Source organism: Sciurus vulgaris (assembly GCF_902686455.1).
Source record: "Sciurus vulgaris genome assembly, chromosome: 8".
NCBI classification, from domain to species: domain Eukaryota; kingdom Metazoa; phylum Chordata; class Mammalia; order Rodentia; family Sciuridae; genus Sciurus; species Sciurus vulgaris.
In genome coordinates, this window is record NC_136468.1 from 62,249,254 (window position 1) to 62,272,083 (window position 22,830).

Sequence of the window (22,830 nt, forward strand, 5' to 3'; positions counted from 1 at the left end):
ATTAAAGTTTACATAAGCAAGAGTCTCTAAAGGTACCACTGAACACACAGGAAATAAAAGCATTCTTTTCTACAAACACAGAAAAACGAGAAAGTTTTGAAATACTGTCATCCTGAATATCCTGAGTTGTACAAGAATATGTCAGCCAATTCTGCAATAAAATTGACTTGGAGGTATATTTGACTCACAAGTAATTATTCATGATAGTTTAGTTCAGAAGTTATGATTACTTACTATGCTGCAGAATCATTAAGCTGGTACTCTCGGGATCTGTTGAAACAGGCTTGTACACCACTATCTTTCCATAATCTCTTTATAACTCCAGCAAGTTCTGCAGTCATAAAGCCTTCTTCTGCAGCTCCGGCAAGCACAAAGAGTTGGCGGGCGTCATCCTGAACATTCAACAACCAATTTTTTAGAGAGTAAAAAGGGAGACATTAGGGATAAAAAGTACAAAGGGAGAAATAAGAGATAAAAATGCAATACTGAATTTCCTTATGTTTTTATAGAAGTGTCATAGCTTTTCTCTCTCTAAAGCACCCTTAAGAAATTGGCTTAACCAAAAGAGCATAATCATAAATCACGAGCTTGTGTTTTATGGCATTAGCATTATTCACCAAGGCACCAGGAAGCTGGAAGAATTTCTGAAGTTAAAGTGCATGAAGGGGACCTTAATTAACTATCTACAATTTGCTGTGTACTAAAGATGATTGTTTTTGAGAAAACAAAGGAAGAGCCTATGTTTTGCTCCTTCTTGCTCAAACTGTTTTCATTTTCAATCTAAGAAACATTAACACCATTAAAGATTATATTCAGATAGAATCCATTTAAGTGTGAGCTTTTCGATATCTTTATAGATGCAAAATATGTTAGGAGAAAGGAAAAATCAATATGGAATAAGCAAGAATGGTCTGTAGATTCACAGGAGACTTTAAAGTATACACATCAAAACCAAGGAGGAAGCAGTTGGGAGCAGGTGTCTGCCAACTCAGGCGTGGAGAATAAATAAGCAACTCTTTGGAACAGAAATATTCAATATGGGTAGGAGTTACCACATTTGATAAAATCATTCTAATCTCCAGGTAATACCACAGCTACTCCAAAGAGGGAAGGGGAGGGGGGAAGCTGCTACCTTCATAGAGGTTCTCTTTAGCCTGAGACATGTTAAGTGGGTGGATAATACCTTATTACTATCAAGGGACATCACTCCAAATATAGATGGCCTTCAGTTTTCCATGGTTTTTGCATCCACAGATTTAACAAATTTCAGATTGAAGATATTTGAAAAAACTAACTGCATCTGTACAAACTTTTTCCTTATTCCCTCAACAGTACAGTATAACAACTATTTATATAATACATTGTATTTAGGTATTATAGGTATTCTAGAGATGATTTAAAGTATATGGGAAGATAGGCATAGATTATATGCAAATATTATGCTACTGTATGTAAGACTTCAGAATCTTTGGATATTAGTATCCAATGATGGTCCTGAAACCAATCCCCCACAGTTATGGAAGGATAAATACGTGGTAGCTTTTAAAGAGGTGGAACACATGACAATATGGTGTGCAGAAGAGAAGACGCATTTGGTGACACAGCTCACAGAGTGTACTAGCTAACAATGTAAATTCATCCTGTTGCCAATTTGTGAAGCATTTTCTTTTCAGCTAGAACTCATCATGAAAAATAATTAAGTCTCTCAGCATGAGAACATATTATTCAAGCATATGTTTCCCTTTTTAGTAAATCACAAGAGAAATACGTGCAAGCAAGCAACATGTGCGTGATATCCTTAACAGACCCCATGTATCATGGTTTCAAGTCATCCTGAAAACCATTAACCCAATTTCATTAAAAGACTATTCAATTTTCTAAATATTTACCTATATGTAAGAAATGTCTACATTTGACCACTTTTATTTAGTAAATTATATCAATAATTTCTTCATTTTGGAAAAGTACTTTTTCACTTAAGTATGCTTTTAAGTAAGTTTTGGTTATTGTATCTTAATTCAATTTCAATAAAGTTTTGAAAGGAAAAGACCAATGCCCTCCAGTATAGGTCATGAGATCACTCTCGCTTCAAACTTTCTAGGAAGAAGCCTAAAGAAAAAGCAGAAGAAACTTTGGAAGCTCTATTTATAAATTGCACTTTCTGTGGCATTCAAAAATGTCTCTTCCTTTTTTTAGATTCAACATACAAGTGGGATCATGCAATATTTTTCTTTCTGTGTCTGGCTCATTTCACTTAGCATAATGTCCTCACACCCAAATGAAGGAATAAATGAATGAATGTCAAATATACAGAGAGAATTAAACAGCAGTTACCAGGGATGTGGAAATTGGAAAAGGAAATGAAGTGATGCAGTTCAAAGGTCAAAGGAACAGACATGTAGGATGATCAAGTCCAGAGATCTAATTACAACATGAGAACTATAAATAAACAAAAAGGTATTGTAACCAGAGATTTTCGTCAAGTATATTTTAGCTGCCCTCGTCACACAAAAATGCAACTATGTGAGTAGAAGGATATGTTAACTTGCTTCAGTAATGATTTTACTATCCATATGTATCCCGTAATGTCAAATTATAAACCTCAAACATACACAGCATTTAATATGTAAAATATCTTCTATTCATAATAAAACTAGGATATTCACCTCCATGTTAGTAGCTCAATGTTCAGATGCTGAATTTGAGCTGAGGCACTGTAGAAATTATTCCAAATAATCTTTAATAAGTCACCCAAATGATCATTTAAATCAGTAAGTCAACAACTGCTCAGTAACTATTTGTCTATAATAGGACAATTTCAAAACTGCAGAATGAAGGTACAGATCTGATCTTGGCATGGAATGAGGTCTTTGTAGGCTTATGTTAAAATTAATTAAGAGCATTTAAAAACACAAACATGAGGGTAACAAAACAGTGTGGCACATGGTAGAAAAAGGGCAGAGATTACTGAAGACAAGGCTGAAGTTTGATTAGGAGGGATACAGGCTTATAAAGCAGTTTACAGGAACGTTTTTGTGGTGTTTATTTAAAGAAAAAAAAAAGAGCACCAACGAGGGGTGTGGTTTAGTGGCAGGGAACATTTGGCATGTACAAGGCTCTAGTTCAATTCACAGCACTCCCCCCTAAAATAAAATAAAAAAAAAGGAAAGAAAAAGAAATGTTATTTGCCAAGCAAGTATTTGAGAGTAGCAAGCAGGGAAAAAAAATCCTCGGATATAGCCAAGTTAAAATGCTTTTAAATTACCAAGGACTAAATGAAAATAAGATAGTTCAGAGAATGTAAATTCCGGTACATGTAACTCTGCTTTGGGAACTCAAAGGAAGCTACAATATGTTATTGTTTATAGAGAAAAAATAATCAGTCTTTTTCAAAATGAGGATCAGGGAAACCTAGCAAGCTGTACTTGTTTAGTAATGTGCACTATATGTGCAGCTTTTGCCCACTTTATCAAATTCACAAGAGTATGTCCAGAACAGGGCAGGGAACATGTTGAGAGACCATAATGACTATCTTCTGACATATTAAGGATCATGAAAGGCAAGAAGGAGTAACCTTCCTGTTGAGCTCAGAACAGAAAAAGGAGCATTCTTAAGACAGAAGCTATAAGCTTTCAATTGAATAACATGAACACATTTTAACAACTGCAGTAAAAGAATAAAAAAGGGAGGAGGAAATCCCCCCCCCCTTTCAGTTCTGGAGATTTAATCTAGGGGAATTTGACACTGAACTATTCCCAGACTTTTTTTTTTTTGCTTTGGAGACAGGGTCTCACTGAGTTGCCAGGCTGACCTCAGATGTGCGATCCTCCTGCCTCAGCCTCCCAGGTAGGTGGAATTCAGGCATGTGACATTGCATCGAGTAATGAGGAGGTTGTGGGGTTTAAGGAAAATCTAGATGACACAGCAGATAAAACTTATGGATGAGACTGAATTTATATAGAAAATATCAGAAAGACATTCTAACATGTAGGCCAAATAATTAAAAAATAGCGATACCTATCAATTTGGGGCCACAAGAATAAGAGACTAATGTCAAGGTTGATGTACAGATGGATGTCTTGATTCAATGGCTTACCCTATTTCATTAGGAACATTAGCCACTGATACTGAAAATCACATAGGATAAAAACTTCTCATTATTTAATCTACCACATTTCTATAGCATACATTGTTACTCCTATAAATTTAAACAGTTATACTTCTCTGTTGAATCTTCAAGGAAATCTTAAGAACTTTAATGAGTTCATCACTCCACGGCTCATGGTGCCTATCTTAAGATGTTAAAGGGTTGCTTTAAGAAAACATGTACATGTCAAACACACATTTTCTCTAAAAATACAAATCTAAGTAAAAAAGACTTGAGGCAAGAAAATAGGCAGTCATTATTCTTTTTTTCTGTAAGATTGTTTAAAAGAGGAAAAAAGCCTAAAAATAAAATAAGTTAATTTTAACTAAATTGCAGAGAGCAAAAATTTTAACTAAATTGCAGTGAATTTAGTAAGAAGCACAAGCTTCATTATATCAAGAAGGAAAATTACTGATAAATGTATGACACAAATATAATTTTTATGCCTATGAATATTATATATGTATACATATTTTCAAAATAATAATATCAAGAAATATTGACGTTTAGGTGTTCTTTGAATAGCACCTGTTGTCAATGCAGATACAGAAGACTAATAAGTGAAATGAGGGAAGTAGAACTATAAAGTGCTAGATGCACACATTACTTTTCAAGAAACTATCATTCTGCTACCTGCAAACATTGATATTTCTCAGAATCAAAACAATATAAAATCATGTTTCTTCAATTTATGTCTCAAATATAAACCAGGAACCATAATAAATGACTCAAATATTCATCAAGAAAAAACAACAAGTAAAAATAACTAGAGACATTTTAAAAAAGAAGATTGGAGAAAGAAGGCTAATACTATTGGATATTAAAAGCCTATGATTCGTGGAATAGTCTGGAATTAATATAGATCAATAGGAAAAACATTCCCAAATCTGTATTCATTTTTATGATTAAGGCAGCAAGATAAATCAATTGGAAAGAACATGATTATTCAAAAAAATAGTTATCGAAAGAAGGAAAACAATGTTGAACCTTAATGCACACAACAAAACAAGTTTCAAAGGGATTAAAGAACAAAACAAGAAACCAATATTAAAATCCACTCCCCTAAAACACTTTAAAAATATCTCACATATCTGGTCAATCTTTGGTTGACAGAGGATGTTCTAAACTGAAGCATAACAGAAGAAGTAACAGGAGAGGTTATACTGACCAAATTGTACTGTTATATTGAGTATTGTGTGCACTATGAATATGTAACAACAAATCCCCTCAGTATGTACAATTATAATGCACCAATAAAAAATGGGAAAAATTACATATGTATCCATAAGACTGAAGGCACTAAGAAATTTCTATCATGGACACAGGTATGTGCCAACAAGCAAATAGGGTAATCAAAACACCAAGACTCCAATAGGGACATAATAGAAAACACAAGCCACAAACACAGAAATAAAAATATAGTCAATAAGGATATAGAAAACTGATTAATTATATTAAAATTGAAAATTCAAATTAAATTTATAGAAGATTTATGAAAAACAAATGAGCAATTTTTTTTAAAGTTTAAGACTCCTAAATTTTGGCTACCTAGAGTGTTTTAACAAAAGGTACCTCCATAGGCTGTTGCTTGGAAGGTAAACTGATAACAACCTTTTTCAAAGACGATCTGGCAAACAGACATATACCAACCATCTAAGTAAAGGAAAATAAATTACAAAGTTATTACAGAAAAGAGATCATTATGCAGAAGCACACTGAGAACTGGGGCAGAAAGGGAAGTTGTTTAAGTGAATTCAAGGCAAAGTTTCTATTCCTTACAGAGTAAGGGATTCCAAGTGCTTTCCCAGTTGCTATGAAGGACCAGACTTGTATTTTGGTTTATTTTGTTTCCAATTTATTTTGTAACTAATACTAGAAAAAAAAAATAGAATTAAAGAAATCTATATACATTTATACAGGTTTATATTTTGCATGTTTTTATATTTGTATATTATTATTTATATATAAATCCATATTATATACGTATCACTGTCGATTTCCATAAACCCATATACACATTTACCCTTAATTTGTCCTCATTTTATGCACATCTTTGTGGACAAGCACTGGTCCACTGATCACATTTTGTGCAACAGTGTTCTAAGCAACCAATGCCAGAGGCACGCTAATAACCTGCTACATGAAGCTTCCCTAGCTTCACATTATTAGAAACATAACAATCTAAATTGTCAACATTATCATTCACAAATGGACCACCCTCATTTTGAGGAAGTTTTAAAAAGACATCAGGCATAAAATTTGATTGCTCTATGCCAGCCTTGAGAAACTGTTTTCTCTCATTTTAAATAACTAATGTGTAATCTACTTTGCAAATCTACTAGCTGCCAATATGCAGTAAACCCATAGCACGTTAGTCATTGTTTCTTAAAATTTCACACCTTTTTAGCCAATTCTCACCAAATCACTCTACACTTAAGATGTAATTCCAATTGAAATATCAACTGGGTTTATAAAATTTGTTTCAAGAGGTTTGGGGAGAATTAATTCTCAAGTTCACCTGGAAAAGAAATGTTTAACAGCCTGATATCTGGTTAAAAAAATAACAACAGGATGGGGTGGTTTTAATCAACTAGATGCCAATTTAATCCTATGAAGAAACAAATTAAAATAATGTGATTCTGACCATAATGACTGCATAACAATTGTAAACAATAAGACAGCCATCAAACATTTTATTGGGCATCTATTATGACCAAGGAATGTGTTAAACATTTGCTATTCATTTGGTCTTATTCCTAACAACCCTGCAAATTAGATGTTATCATTATTTCTCTTCTAATGAAACATGCCTAGAGATGTTAAGTAATTTAACTAGTGGCTGGTTGGGAAAAGAAAAAAATTTATCAGGAGGGAAAAAAAAGAAATGTGTCCAAAAACATACCAAAGGCAGCACTTTCACCTAAATGGAATGATTGTTTTAAAAATGAGTATTGGCAAGAAACAAGATATATTCAGATCTTAACTACTGACACACACAAAACACTATTTCTATGGAGGTGGATAAAACAATATATATGAAAAATAAAACTAGGCATTCTAGAAAAGTAAATTAAAAATAATTATAACATGAAGAATATCTATGAAGACAGAAAACACAGAAGTTGGAATTGATTGAAAAACAAAACAAACAAACAACAACAAAAAAAAAGCAAAACAAACCAACCAAACCCCAAACCCCAATTCTCAAACAAGAAAAGAAGTTTTTCAAAAACACTGGAAAAGATATTTGCAAAATATATGTCCTTGAAAAGGACAAATAATTTAATAGGACAAAGTAAGAATACTAAGAGAGGTTAATGGGAGAAACGGCTTCTATAAAAGATTACTCACCAAGCTTTTGGTTGGAAAGCAAATCTATGGCACTAACCAAAGTTAAATATCTGGTTATCCTTCAACTTAGAGCTCAAACTTCTAGGAACTTATACTTCAGAAATAGAAGTATATTCAGACTGACTTTGAATATATTGTGTCTTATTTGCTGAATACTTCTTCCTTATTTTTGTCTAGAAAACTTACACACATTTTAATATTCAACTCAAATGTCCCTTTCCACTTCCAGTCCAACGTTAATCCATCTATACATCCCTGAGCATAACTTCAAGGGCCTAGTGGTTCTTCAGAGCTGTGCAGAGGCAAGCCAACCCAACAGGGAAGGAACCAATCAGAAGCAACGTGAGGATGGGCATTTGTAAAAGAGTTAATAGGGACCACAAAGGCCAATACAGGTAAAGGTATGAGAGGAGGAAGAAACAGATCCAAAGCAGGCCACATTAGATTCCAAAATCTCAGACAACCAACTCAAGAAGAAAAAGATAAGGAAAGTCTTATAGTAAGGGATTAGTTATTCCTGCTAATTCCTAAAACTAAGCCTAAATTATCTTTAAAAAAAAAAAAAAAAAGTGGGATGTGTGTGTGTGTGTGTGTGTGTGCACGCGCGCGCACGTGCGCGGGCAATACACGTGTGAAAATAACATTCCTTGAGAGAAGAATATGAAAAAAATCCTCTTTCAAAGCTGCTTATCCTAGCCAGGCAGAGTGGTGCATGCCTGTAAACCAGCTACTCAATTGAGGCAGGAGGACTACAAGTTCAAGGTCAGACTGGGCAAAAAAAAAAAAGGTTTAAAAAAGGATTGGTGATACAGCTGAATGGTGAGAGTGCCCCTGCATTGACACTTCATCAGCTCTCACCACACAGGGTACAAAGTCTTTTTCTCATAGCCACATATAAGATCTCAATGTAGAATACTGCATACATTATTGACAAAAGGTTTCAAACACCTTAATTAGAAATGAAATTGGTATAATTTCTATTAATTCCTTCTCCCTAGTCTAAGGGTAGAGTCCTCATATGTACTCCTTTTAAATAAAGATTTAAAAGCTTGGTGTAATTAACATTTGTAAGATTTTAGATCATTTTCAATAATTCATAACATTATTTTGAATCTTTTCCTAAAATAAGATTTGAAATATATATCCAGAATACTGATATACTATTCAGTATACTTCCCTACTACTCAATCTATAATATATCCATTCACCATTTGTTCATTCAACAAATGCTTTTTGACATGTGCTGAATGAACAAATAATGAGTACATTATTTTAAATGGTCTACAGTCCTCCATAGTCCATTGGATCTCCAGATTTATTCATCCTACGCATCTCCTACTTTGTACCCTTTGACCTACATCTCCTCCTTCCCTTCCACCCCACCACCCAGTCATTGGTGATCAATGTTTTATTCTCTGACTTTGCATAGCTGATTTTTCTTGGTTTTGGGATTCTACATATAAATAAGATCAGGAAATATCTTTCTGTGTCTGCCTTTATTTCACTAAATAATATCCTCCAAGTTCATCCATATTGTGGAAAATAGTGAGCTCTCCTTTTTAAAGTCTGAACAATATTCCATTTGTGTTTGTGTGTGTGTGTGTGTGTGTGTGTGTGTATGTGTGCACACACATCACATTTTATTTGTCTACTGACAGGTAGTTTCCCTATCTTGGCAAGTTGAAAAAACAACACTATGAACACAGGAGTGCAGACACCATTATCCAGTGGTTATTTTGCCTCCTTTGGTATACCCAGAAGGGAGATTACTGGATCATAAGGTAATTTTATTTTTAATTTCTTTAGGAATCTTTTTACTGTTTTTCGTAATGGATGAACCAATCTACATTCTTACCAAGAGAGCACTAGGGTTCCTGCTTTTCCATCATCCTGATCAAAATTTGTTCTCTCTTCATGACAACATAAGGCTAATCAAACTGTATGAGGGATATTTGTTAAATAAGACTGTGGCTGCCCTTGTCCCCCACCAAAACACACACAGGTGAGATGACAGGTCAGTTTATTTATTTCATTATAGTACCAATTTTACTATGTACACATATCTGGTAACAATGTCATAGAATCTCAAATAGAAGCAGTCAACTTTGTTTTTAAAAAAGGATCTTGAAATCTACGTGAAAATTTTAATTAACATGCTAAAGATTTTAAGTTTTCATTTGAGGGGCTGGGGAGATAGCTCAGTTGGTAGAGTGCTTGCCTTGAAAGCGCAAGGCCCTGGGTTCGAACCCCAGCACCGCAAAAAAAGAAAAAAAAATTTGTTTGAAAGGAAAAACTGAGTAAATTAATATGACTCAGTAATATATAAGAAAATTTTAAAGAAACTCATAAACAAATCTGGTTTATTTTAGATTTCTCCAACCTGTATTTCCTAATATGGCTTTTATTCATTTTCCTTTCTTATTAAGAATGAATTTCCCAGTGTGTTAAAAGAAAACAACAACAAACCCTAAAACAGATTTTCTCTACACAGAAAATCTTGATGGTATTAGTAAGGAGACGGCATATGTACATGTGTGCACACACGCACGTGCACACATACATTAAAAGATGAAGGAACTATAAAAATGCACGGTGCTATTAATATTATACCTACTTTAGACAAAAAAATAAGCTAGGCTTCAGTTAAAGGCTTTTGGTCAAGTTTTATATCAGTTATTAAAAAAGAATTAATAAAGTATATACTTATCAAACAACCAAATGGGCTGAGGGGGGAACAATGTTTTGTGGACAGCACCAGTATTGTTGGAATCAAACTGAAAACAAGTTACTGGGTGGAATAAGGAAGCACAGGCACGAGCCTTGATCACTCTTTCTATTGTGATCTTTCCTGGGTTTCAGTTTTCCTGTACCCGGAAAATAAAGGGTGGAACGAGCTTGCCTTCGAAGGTCTCCTTTGGCGCTAAAACTGGATACAAGTTTCTTAATGGCCAATATTTTCCTATTCCAATGATAAGCAAACTTTTACACTGTTTTCATTATTCAAGATTAGACTTCTTTGTAGTCTGGGCACGAACACAAATAAGTAGGTCGTTTCAGAATTCTAAATTATAAGAACGGATTTTAAACAGTGTTAGTGTAAGCAGTTTACACTCTATAAACTACGAAATAGTGTTATGGGGATGGCTATCGTTTGTATCTGGAATACAAGGCATGTGTGTTAAAGGCTTGGACTCCAGCCCAGGGGGCTACTGTGAGATGGTGGAACTGAAAGGTAGGGCCTAATGGGAGGGCTTAGGTGACTGGAGGCATGCCCTTAAAGAGGATCATGGAAAACCGATCTTTTCTTCTCTTTCTTTTAATTTCTTGGCTGCCATGAGGTGAGCAGCTTCCGTGGCTACCTGCTACCACCATGATGTACTGCCTTGTTATAGGCCCCAACTCAATAGGCCAAACAACCAAGGAATAAAATCTCTGCAACTGTGAGACAAAATAAACATTTTCTCTTTTTAAGTTGATTATCCCAGGTATTTTGTTACAGTAATAAAGACCAAGACCAATGAACACACAAAAAAGAGGTATCCACAATACATGTTATATAGAAAGTATTGCAGTCAGTGATTACTGGATTATCCAAATCACCCACTGAATTAGGTAAGTGTAACCATGAAGGGGAGAATAAACTATCCTGTATATTTTCATTTCACTCACTTCTAAAGCTCCCGACTCACTTCTATTCTTTTGACTCCTTGTGTAGAAGAGTCCTGATTAGTTGACAAGCATATGACATGGTGTTACCACACAAGCTATTCTTTTTACTTATCAGGCTTACTGAAACAAAATAACTTACCGCCCGAGCCGAGTCACCAAAATCTATCTTCAACCGCCCCATGGCCCTAATGATAGCAATGATGGACTGGATGGTGTTACTGTAGACCACTGCTCTGTACTGCTTACACTCCTCCTCTGAGTAGCCAGCTTCATGGATAATTCTAATGAGATGAAAGCAAAGAAAAAGCACTTTCTTTGATAGAAGGGTACGCTTAAAACATAAAAAAAAAAAAAAACCAAAAAAAACGAATTTAATGTTTTAAAGCTACTTACTTCATCTGCTTCACAATTGTACTTTTCCCCGATTCACCAGCACCTAAAAAACAAAATAAAGAATTTCTAATTTCAATATCAAACTTAACTATATGCAATTCCCAGCACACACATACACACTATGGGTCTCTGGCTGCCTAATTTTATTGTATGTCAAAATGAGATACAAAGCAACAAATATGTAGGATGAGCAAGTGTAAAGACCTACTATACAACATGAGTACTACAGTTAATAATAGTGTATTATATTTGGACTCTGTCTTTTCTTTTTCTTTTTTTGGTGGTGCTAGGGACCAACCCAGGTCTTGTGCATGCTTGGCAAGCACTTCACCACTGTAAATACCCATCCCTGTATTTAGAATTTTGGCTAAAAAGGTATATTATAGTTGTTCTTGCCATAGGAGAAAAATGTATGATTAGATAAGATGATGGAAATATTATTTTTTTCCTATAGTAACCATTTGAGATGCTCTTTCTCTGTGTATGTTTGAGAGACACAGAGTGTCATGTAGTATACCTTAAAATACACAGTAAGATTTATTTAAAAATAAATGAGCTTTACTGATTCCAAACATATGGAAAATGTTTCAAATTTAAGTCCTTTTGTCTATTCATAATACTCAAATTCAATAAACTCAATTGAAAAAGTGCTTTCATTGTCGTTTGTGTATATTTTCTATCGCATTTAACAAGTTCCATCTTTTATTTATTACTGAAGCACTATAAATGAGTTTCATTCGAGGTTTTGGTCCACATCAGGGGATGTTTTCACTGCTTGGCCAATTGGTCTTAACTTTTGGCTCTTGTGAAATAGAATGGCAGTAGTATCAAGAAGGTGCATGAAAAGTTTAAAACATCATGTGTCACTACAGCTCTGCCTTATGCAGTTATGTTCAACCAGCTGAACACCTAACAGAGCCAACACGTTTTACTGACCCTGGGGGGGATGCAATGGTATGCTGAACCAAAAGTCCACCGAGTTTTTTCATATTCCTTTCATACAAATCAAAAAGCCTTATTCAAAACTCCTTCACTCTTTACACAATGCAGGGTCTCTTCATGATTTGAGTCCCTTGCATTATACTATCCCAACATGAAAATATTACTAATGAAATGACCACTTTCAATGTCAGTGTCCTCTTACATACCCTTCCCACTTAGCAGTAACTGCTATCTTTATATTAAATTAGACCAATTTGTCAGACCTCTCAATTGCTGGATTTTGAGAATATCTGAGCAGAGACAAACAAAGGTAAGACAGGATGAGGCGACTGCCACAACTACACATCCTAGAGGAATTTATTACTGTTTAAGGGACAGAATCCAGGATTCTCTTCACCTGAGCCCCATTTTCCCAGGGTCATTCCTACAGCGTTTTAAGCTTAGCATTACTGAATACCTGCTGCTGGCCATGCAACAAGCCTTCAAACAGACTGTTTTCCCTAACAAAATACACTCTCCTCGCTTCATGTTGTCACCTGGTGATCCTCTATCAATCATTAAACCTATCTCCTGTGTCAACCCTCTGACCCACTCCACATGTGACTCCTGCTGCCTTTCACTTTGCACACCTTCCTGTCTGAATTCTCAGCAGCTATGTTGTGCTAGACACAGTCAACCAACCAGAAATGTTCTTAAGTTTACTTCAGCTATTTGTGACTGATAAAACTAGATGGCAACACTCCAGGCTTCATCTTTTCCTTTGCTCCTTTCTCCCTAGAGCCAAACACACATGCCAACGCACATCTAGACAGACAGACAGACAGACATACACACACATAAGTATATACACAAAACATCAGAGGCCTTGGAGATGATTTACAACTACAGGTTGGAATTAAATGGCCTCTTTGAGAAATGTAAGGAGAAAAGTGCAGAAGATTTACTTGTGGTCTGATATTCAAGAAATTTGCCCAAGATACCCTCACATTAAATAGAAAATCAGGAGCTGAATAAACAATAAGGGCATTCTTCACTTACAGACAGCTTTTGAATCTTTCAGGGCATCTGCCAATATAAACATTCCAAGATAAACAACCCATTATTTATTAATCAACAACAGTGTACTTGGCTCTGGAAGCAGTACAATTGCAGGCATTATGGCTCACACATCTCTCTAAGCCAGGGGCAGGCCACCAAACCTGCATGGGCGGGCAGTTTCCAATAGGGTTGTCTCCAAGAGGCCACCAGTTTCTGGAAAACTGCATGCTGAGTCAGCAGCTGCCGTGCAGGGAGGGGTCATGACACACCCCAGGACCCATACAGAAGGTGATGATTCCACAGCCCCCCGGGAGCCCCAGTGAACAGCCGCCCACAGTCCCCTCTGCGAGTGAAACGACTCAGGCACCCAGAGAAATGCTTGAGAGATATAAGCTCAAGAGGTTTAAGAGCTACACAAGGGAGGAAATCAGAAATGGTAAAGAATAATACTATTCCCAGTTGAATTATATGTGTACAGATAAATTGTAAGCCTCAACAAGAAAAAATAAAAATTCCTGATGTTAGATATTATCTTTAAATTTGAATTTGCTTTCTCTCTCTTAAAATAATTAGTAACATGGGGTACTTAGCTTATTTTGCAATAAGCATCTAGTCTGTGATTTGTGGTTCAAAAGTCCTGAAATTTGCTTAACATTAAAGAATGGAGACACCAGTCTTATTAACTGGGTTCCCACTTTCTTTACTAATGAGAAGGTACTCTGTGGAATAGATAGCCAGAGGCAGAAACCCTGCAAAAAATTCTCAAACTTGGCAATTTATGTAATTAGTTTTCTCACTTCCATATGGAGAGGTTCCTAGCAGGAAAATTAGAAACTCGGCATGGTGAAAGTTTCAACATGCTTAATACAGATGGTCTTTCTATACAGCACATAGGAAAGAGTAAAAAAATTGTTCTCCACAAACTTCAGTCAGCACAGTCACAACTGAGAGGTCAGCAGGAAGCAATTAGAAACAAAACAAAACAAAACAAAACAAAAAGTCCACAAAGGGATGGTAAAGGGACAGGGGCAGGGAAAAAGGGGTACATTCTCCCAGAAGTACCCAGAACTCAGCCAGGCAGCTAATAATTTTTCCTTAAATCCTGGGTGGCATAAAAAATGTTTCTACTCCGCCAACAGCAACTTCTAGAAGAAGCAAGAAATCCATACACAGCATGTATCAGTCAGGAAAGATCAAAGTGTGTGACCACTGGGGTCATAAGAGCTGATCAGTCAAGGTAACTACAGGGCCTGTAAAGCCGGTCACCTTGGAGTGACGGAGCCTTTAGGGGAGGGGCAGGGCGGCCTGAGGCTCCCAGAGGCTGAGAATGTGGACAGATGCTCACAGCAGGCCTGTGGCTATAAAGCCCTAAGGGGAAGCAGGAGGAGCCCTCCCTGAGGCCTCCTTTGAGGAGGAAGTGGCTGACAGAAGACTGCAGCTCTGAGAGCAAATGCAGAGCCCAGCAGGTGTGTGAAGCGGAGCTTAGCAAAGCAAATACAACTGCACACACGGATGCTGGAAGGGCACAGGAACCACCACAGTACACCAAGAGGGACGGCATCTGCACTGCCTGCTAATGGGATCCATAAAAGAGAAAGGTGGACAGGGAGGACAAGGGAAGGGAGAGGGAGGGGAAAACCAAAAACAAATCAAGAGCCAAGTCAAGCAACCACTAGCTAGATGTCAGTTCTTTGAAAAGAGGTATATAATTTATCAATATAAAGATGATTATCAAATAGTGTCTCTGTCCCTGATTTTACTGAAAGGCAATATAGGAAGCTTTCAAATTTTAACTGCTGGCAAGGGTTAAAAACAAAATCAAACAACAACAACAACACTGACCTTAAAAAACAAATACAATTATCTTTTAAAAGAACATCCTTTGTCTAACTCTCTGCCTAATGTTACATTTAACATGGTGATTTTAGTCAAGTAACCTTACCTTGAATTCCTGATATCATCATTCTCCTTTAACGAATTCTAATTATTCACGTAGACTTTAACAATTTAAAATGTTTACATTAAATCAAACTAAATTTAGTTTAAATGGAATGTAACTAAATTACAAGTACACTTAAAAGTCATTTCTATTTATCATAATACGACTATAAGATTAACAAGATCAAGGTCTTTTTATTTAAGAGAGAAGCAAATAAAGACATAATGGATATAATGGGAAATATAAATTAAAAATAAGAGGCTTAATTCTCCCAGTTAAAAAGTAAAAGGAAAGATTCCCTCCCTCCTTTCTTTAGAGCATTTACTTTAGGAAGACTATAATTAGAAGTACTTTTCCCTCTCGTAAGTGTGTATATATATATATATACACACACACACACACACAGACTAAGTAGTCCTTTTGCCAGCTTGATGACCTGAAGTATCTTTCTCAAGGCCTGGGAATCCTCTTTGAAATGTATACTTCAAAGACACAAGGCCCCTATCACTCAATGTCCAAGTCTACTGCCTACTACCTCCTGTCCTCAAGACCAGAAGCTTATTTCCCTCTGGATGAGGCCAGTTAGCCTAACACAGATGGCCACTCCAACTGCCACAGTACACTTAGGATGGACATGTGTGACAAAAAGTGGGGTCAAGTTCTCCTATTTAAGGGCTGCTGCTCTTCGTGTTGTCAGCAGGTATGTAACAGGTTGTACTAGTTTGACTCTATGAAGGGGGAATTATTTTCTGTCTTTACAATCTCTTAGCAGATTGTCTCTGCGTCACATCATCTTCTGGTTTTATTATTTATTAAATAATAAAAATGTTTTCACTCTCTACTACTTTTGTGAAGAGGAATTCAGGGACGGGAGGAGATTTTGTTTTTAACTGTAATGCCCCAACAGGGGAATAATCTAAGGTCTTTTCTATTTAGCTGTAAGCAGCTCCAAATTTATATTTAAATAAACATGTGTGTCTGCACATGTATGTACACACATACACATATGTGTATGAGTGATATACCTGAAATTCTTGGATGTAAGAATAACTTGACAATACCCATAAACACCAAAATCCAGATCCTCAAAATAATCCACTTTCCTCAACCTTAATTCCGGACAAAATGGCATGTTAAGCCATTCATGCCTAAGATTGGTATTATACCAACAAACATATGAAGAATGAATGACACAAAAGAAATAAAATCAATGTTCAAGAACTATCTGTATGTTTACTGTAGCACATCTGTGATAGTCAAAAAATGAAATCAATCTGAATGTTTGAAGACAAATAAGTGTATAAATAAAATGTGAGGACATATGTATGTGGGTTGACACCTTAATTTTGGAGCTTTATCCTCCAGAACTATGGAAGAATAAAGTTACATGGTTAAAAAAAAAAAAAGAATAAATGTATACACAAGACTACTAAAAAGGACAATGTCATGAAGAAAAATTGTGTGTAGCACTTGAAGCTCTGGCCTGTCATCCTAAACTGTCATGATTCAGTCACCCTAACTGGCAGACCAATGTTTCTACAATTCGGGTCTATAGACCCAGAAGATGAGGGTGAGAAAGAATGGAACTGGAGGCCACAGTGGTGGTAGTCCAAAGGTTTCTGCAATAATTTTTAATTCAGTGTTTTTATTTGTATAGGAATAAAAAATGAGAAACGGAGTCACGTGTGATTTCACATGTCTCAACAGTAATACAATTTCAACATCTACATCTGAGTTTATATTTATATATTATAGATACTTGTTATATAAATATCAATATGTATTTATAGATAGATATAAATATATATTGATGTATATTTATGGATACATAAGATCCTTAGGCAAGTGTCATATAGTGTGCTTTGGGAATCCTTCAATGCACAACTCTATCTGATCTAGTTATGAATCACCTGTCTTCTGACCATCGAAGACAGAATTGTGTCTCCGCTGGATCATGGGAATATGTGATTGGGCATGAAATTCTTTATGCTTCTGGGTCTTTTACCAACCATTAAACAAAATATCTTACAAACTAGTATGTGTAAAAACTACATACACACATACACACAAACACACACACACATACACACACACTTACAAAACAATCACTTTTGCATACAGTGATTTCCTCCTCCTATTCCCAAGGAAGGAAGGAGATCAAGGAGCCAAAAAGATTCCTTCTCTGGTCTTTAAGTGAAAGCTATCAAGAAAGACCACAGTGATAAAAAGATGATATGAAAAATGGCCCACAAATATCATTTTCCATTATCACGTCACAGAAAACACCATTAAAAGATGGGGACAAAACAGGAAAGCAGCACGGAGACTAGAAGAAAGTTGGGATGAGAATCTAGTCAGCACTGCTTATACCTGTCAATGAAATCATAGCTGGGGCAGATGTAATTACCATCCAGCCTGGGATACTTCTGAGGTCAGCCAGATTTCCTGTACATTATACATATTTTAAAAATTGGGAACCCCTAAGTTCAGGTTCCAGGACTGACACGGGCAACGCAGGAAATCTATCACTTGAATCATAACCAAGGAACAAGCCCACCTTGACTTCCAAGTTGCAAGAGCCAGGTATGAATTTGCTTTCTTTCACATGGACCCAAGAGTTTTGGACTAACCCTGTGCCAAGTAGTATTACTTTAATTATCCTGAGTTAATGAGGGAACAACAAAGGAAGTTAATGCAGTTGCACCAAGTGAAGATCAAATGATAATCACCATACACTTCACAAATCAGAGCTGCAGAAGTTTACACAGCAGAAAGATGTGGGAAAATCAGTCATTGGAAGCCAACTGTAGAAGCAGTATGCCAAAAGACACACTGCAAGTGCAATTCGATGTAGCTAATGTATCCGTAACTGTTATATTACTTTAACTTTTTAAATTTATAATATTTATATCCATTTTTAAAATGTTTTGTTCTATAGCTCATATAAGACCTATAAGAACAAGGAATTCCAGTGACAATTTACACATTTACAAAAATAATTTAGAACCACACAAGGGGAATGTTTGCTTCATCAGGGAACATATATAACTGTGTCTAAAGTTTAACTGTTCTTGCTTTTTCTAAGGTATTTACTATTACAGATTGGTAAATAATCCACCAATGTAAACTTCCAGCTTTTCCTAGGTCAAGTTACAGTTCCTGATGGGCCTCTCTCATCTGTGAACATGTGTGAGCAGAGGACTGGCCGCCTATGTTCACAACTGCCTCACAAGAGTATATGTGTAGAGAATAACCTTGGAAGATAGAGATGCTGTCTTCCACTAGAGAAAAGGAAGGTTTGTTTACTGTCCAGTATAATAAATGTTATGTATCCTCCAGAATAAAGGTCAGGCTGACTCACTGTTCATTACAATAAAAGAAAATGAGGAACCCCTAAGTTCAGAACTCCTGCACTGTAATACAACCTAATGCTGGTATAGCCATCACCCAGTTTTCCCATGTTACCATTAGAGAACTGGAGCTTGGTAAATCTCCACCAACGCTAACTCTGGAGACTGCAATGGCTATAATGAAGTCCTTTTTGCCTATGAACCAGGAATCTCCTGTCTTCTGCCAACATACGTGATTCTAACAGGTTACCAAATGTTCTGTGGCAATTTTAATTAATCCCTAAATTTCTGGCAATTATGGGCACTTCTAGCCATTGTCTTTAAAACTGTACTACTTTAAAAATTTCCACTCATTTTTTTTCTTTCTCCAAATGGCAGCTAAACAGGTTTGTCTAACAAATTCAAAGAAACAGGTACAATAAAGGTTGTTATCAAAGCATGGTAGAAGAATTACAACATCCAGAATTTGTTAGAAAAGGATATTCACAGGATTGAGTCAAAACTTACTAAATTAGAAACTCTGGAAATAGGTCTAGAAATCTGTAGTTTTAAACCCAAGTGATTTTGAGGCAAGCAAAATATTGAGGACCACATACTATTTTTATTAGTGATCAAAATATAGTATTAAGCTGCTGCCTAGAAATTGAAAACCCAAACATTATTCCATTTAAAAATTAGATTTTCCCTCCTTCACCCCCAAATACACAACTAACAAGTAGCATTATTTTACTTTTTTTGCACACTGCTTAATAAAAGGCATCTGGATTCTCATATCTACTGCATTTAATATGTCATGGCATAATATTTTGGCTGAAATACATGAAGAAAATTCATTTTCACACAATTTTGTAATTAGAAAAAGAAAGAATATTTTAATAGCATTTACAGATAACTGTGGATAGTCTTTGATTCTACACAAATGTGAAAAGGGGAACCACCCTAAAGTGTTGCTACAATGTGAAATCTGAACCATTCATATGAACTTTTCATACTTTGGTACATTAAATCCACTGGTCTATCTTGTACTTGAAATGGTTCTTTTATTAATGTCTGTTTTTGAAATTGGTTCACTGAGTTAAGCAGAAATGAATGTTGACATAGCTCATGATATTAGTATACACACACACACACACACACACACACACACACACACACACACAATCTTGGGAAGACTACAAAATTCCAGTGGCAGAGAGAAGTTGGTGTGTGTGTGTGTGTGTGTGTGTGTGTGTGTGTGTGTTTTAATTTTTCCTTTTTTTCTTGAAAGCTTATTTTACTATAGACACATATACTGTTAGCTGTTTTCCTTGGAGTGAAAGGCTAACTCTGCCAATTCCCCAAGTCAGACTAACCACAGCTTGCCAGCCTTCCAAGCAAAATCAGTTTCCCAAGAAAAGGACGATTACCAGTTCACAACTCATCATACAACTGCTCTCCTCAGGAAAACCATCATGCTTCATTATTCAGCAGGAGTACTTCAGGTACAATTCCTATTTGATCATGCAGAATACTAAAGAGATGTGTGCTTAATTGTTCCTGCTTCTGCTATTTTTTTTTTAGACCACAGGTGCAAAGTAATGAAAAAAAAATTACAGTAACTAGTAGTATGCTTTGGCATTACTGACTTTATCCTAATGTGCCAGAAACCTGACCCAGTATTACTTTGGTACCACTGGTACAAGTAACAACACAATAGAAAAGGTGATAGATCAACATCCTACTATTATGAAATGGTATCCCAGACTGCCCCTAGGGTCTGTTGATCATCCAAATATGGATGATTAATGTCCTCCTCACCTACCCAAACATAAACTAGGTGAGAAGGGTCCTTATTTACTTATTTGAATTTGTTAGACAAACCTGTTTAGCTGCCATTTGGAGAAAGAAAAAAAGGAGTGGAAATTTTTAAAGGAGTACAGTTTTAAAGACAATGGCTAGAAGTGCCCATAATTGCCAGAAATTTAGGGATTAATTAAAAGTGACACAGAACATTTGGTAACCTGTTAGAATGCTCTTTGTTAGTTGTGTATTTGGTGGTGAAGGAGGGAGGGAAAATCTAATTTTTAAATGGAATAATGTTTGGGTTTTCAATTTCTAGTCAGCAGCTTAATACTATAGTTTGACCACTAATAAAAATAGGATGTGGTCCTTATTTATTGCCATGGTATTCCCAGGGAACACACCTATTGTATCCTACCCTTGGCACACAGCAGGAGCTCAAAAGACATTTACGCACTAGCAAGAGGGAGGGCAGAAGGCAGGTATTCCATGGTATTCCATAACGCATAAGAAAATGCCAGTGAATATTTACATGAGCTATGGAAGGAGGTCTAGAATTCTAACAGAAGACACATGAAACAAAGAAAGAGTGGTAGAAACTTATGACTGCACACTAAGGGTTTCTCTCCTTTCACTGTACTGAAATGGAAGAGTAGTAGCTGGGGCTAGGGGTGGAGCTCAGTGGTGGAACATTTTCCTAGCACATGTGATCCCCAGCATAAAACAACAACAACAACAACTACAACAACAACAAAGAGACAGTGGCTGGGAGCATATATGTCCAGCTAGAGACAACACATCTCACCCTACTCTGCTGTGGCTGGAGCTATATTCCCATACTGCTCACCAAAGTCACGTGACAAATGTGTAGAAGAAAAGGGCAACCATGGACCCTCTCTCTCCTGCCCCTACATGTGACAATGGGTGTCACTATGGACTTGTTCTGAACACGTGGATTAGAATAATGCCCAGGAGCTTATGGAGCAAGGAGAAGGCAGGAACTTGGGTCCCTAGGCCATATGGGCAGAACATCCCTGCACTATCTAACCTTAGCTATCTTATATAGAAGAAATAAACATGTTTTCTTTAGGTCTTGGTCAAGTTAAGTTTCTTTGATACAGAGCTTGGCTTTTTGCTGGCAATATTTTTAAAAGTTGGCTGAATTTATATATATGAATATACATATATATGAACAAAAAATTCAATTCTAAAACCTACATGTTTAAAAAAATATCATGAGGGGCTGGGGTTGTGGCTCAGTGGTGGAGCGCTTACCTAGCATGTGTGAGGCACTGAGTATGATTCTCAGCACCACATAAAAATAAATGAATAAAATAAAAGGTCTATCAACATCTGAAATTAAAAAAAAAAGCAACATGAATAAAATAAAAACATAAACTACAGAATGGGAAAAGATTCACAATTAATGAGTATCAAAGCACAGATTTCTTTAATACAGTAGGAACTATCATTAATTCACAAGAAAAAAATACCAGTATTCATGAAGTACAGGGGTTGAAAAAGAATCCTGGGTTGCTGTGGATATCACTTGTTTCCCAGGGACATTCCAGGGCTCCAAATAAGTTCAATCACTAACAAGTATTTATTCAGTACTGACTGTGTGTCAGGCACTATTCTAGGCAACTGGGATATTCTGAAAGAATAGCAAAAATCACAAAAACAACAAGTTGAGGGGGAATAAAAAACAGAATTTTAAAATAATCTATAAATATACATATATTCATGCAACAAGAAAAGTACATGAGAATACACTGAAGAGATAAGTGTTGATATCTGAGTAATGCAATTTTATTCCTCAAACATTTCCGCAATTTCCAAATTTTTACATTGTACATAAGACTGAATCAAAATTATGTAATTTATTTAGAAAAATTCAGTCACATCTCTCCCATGATTAAAGCTGAATAAAATCATCTTCTTTAAACTCATTTGCATCTACCCACCTTCCCATCTCATCACTCATGCACATAAATCTCACACTCTAGTCATAGCAAATTACTTTTACTCTCAAGTTTCATGATCATCCCTGCCTCCACTCCTCCCCTGCACTTTCTCCCAATTTGAGGCCCTAATCAACTTGGGCCCCAAAGGGGATCATACCATGTTTAAGCAGGGGTGCCTCTGGGGTCCAGTTTCCCCAACCAAGGTACCTCCAGTTTTCAGAAACTACGTTTACTGGGTTGACACCAGGCCATTACATG

The 22,830-nt window shown here is 36.1% G+C and overlaps 1 protein-coding gene across 1 annotated transcript in view; it reads right to left on the bottom strand.

Moving 5' to 3' along the window:
* GNAI1 (G protein subunit alpha i1) overlaps positions 1 to 22,830 on the bottom strand; it is an 82,491-nt gene that overhangs the window by 19,604 nt on the left and 40,057 nt on the right. Inside the window, exons 2-4 of the mRNA XM_079150573.1 lie at positions 11,561 to 11,603; positions 11,307 to 11,448; positions 235 to 392 (exon numbers count right to left, since the gene is read on the bottom strand). Coding sequence (XP_079006699.1) covers positions 235 to 392; positions 11,307 to 11,448; positions 11,561 to 11,603 — 343 coding nt within the window. The remainder of the gene's footprint in view (positions 1 to 234; positions 393 to 11,306; positions 11,449 to 11,560; positions 11,604 to 22,830) is intronic.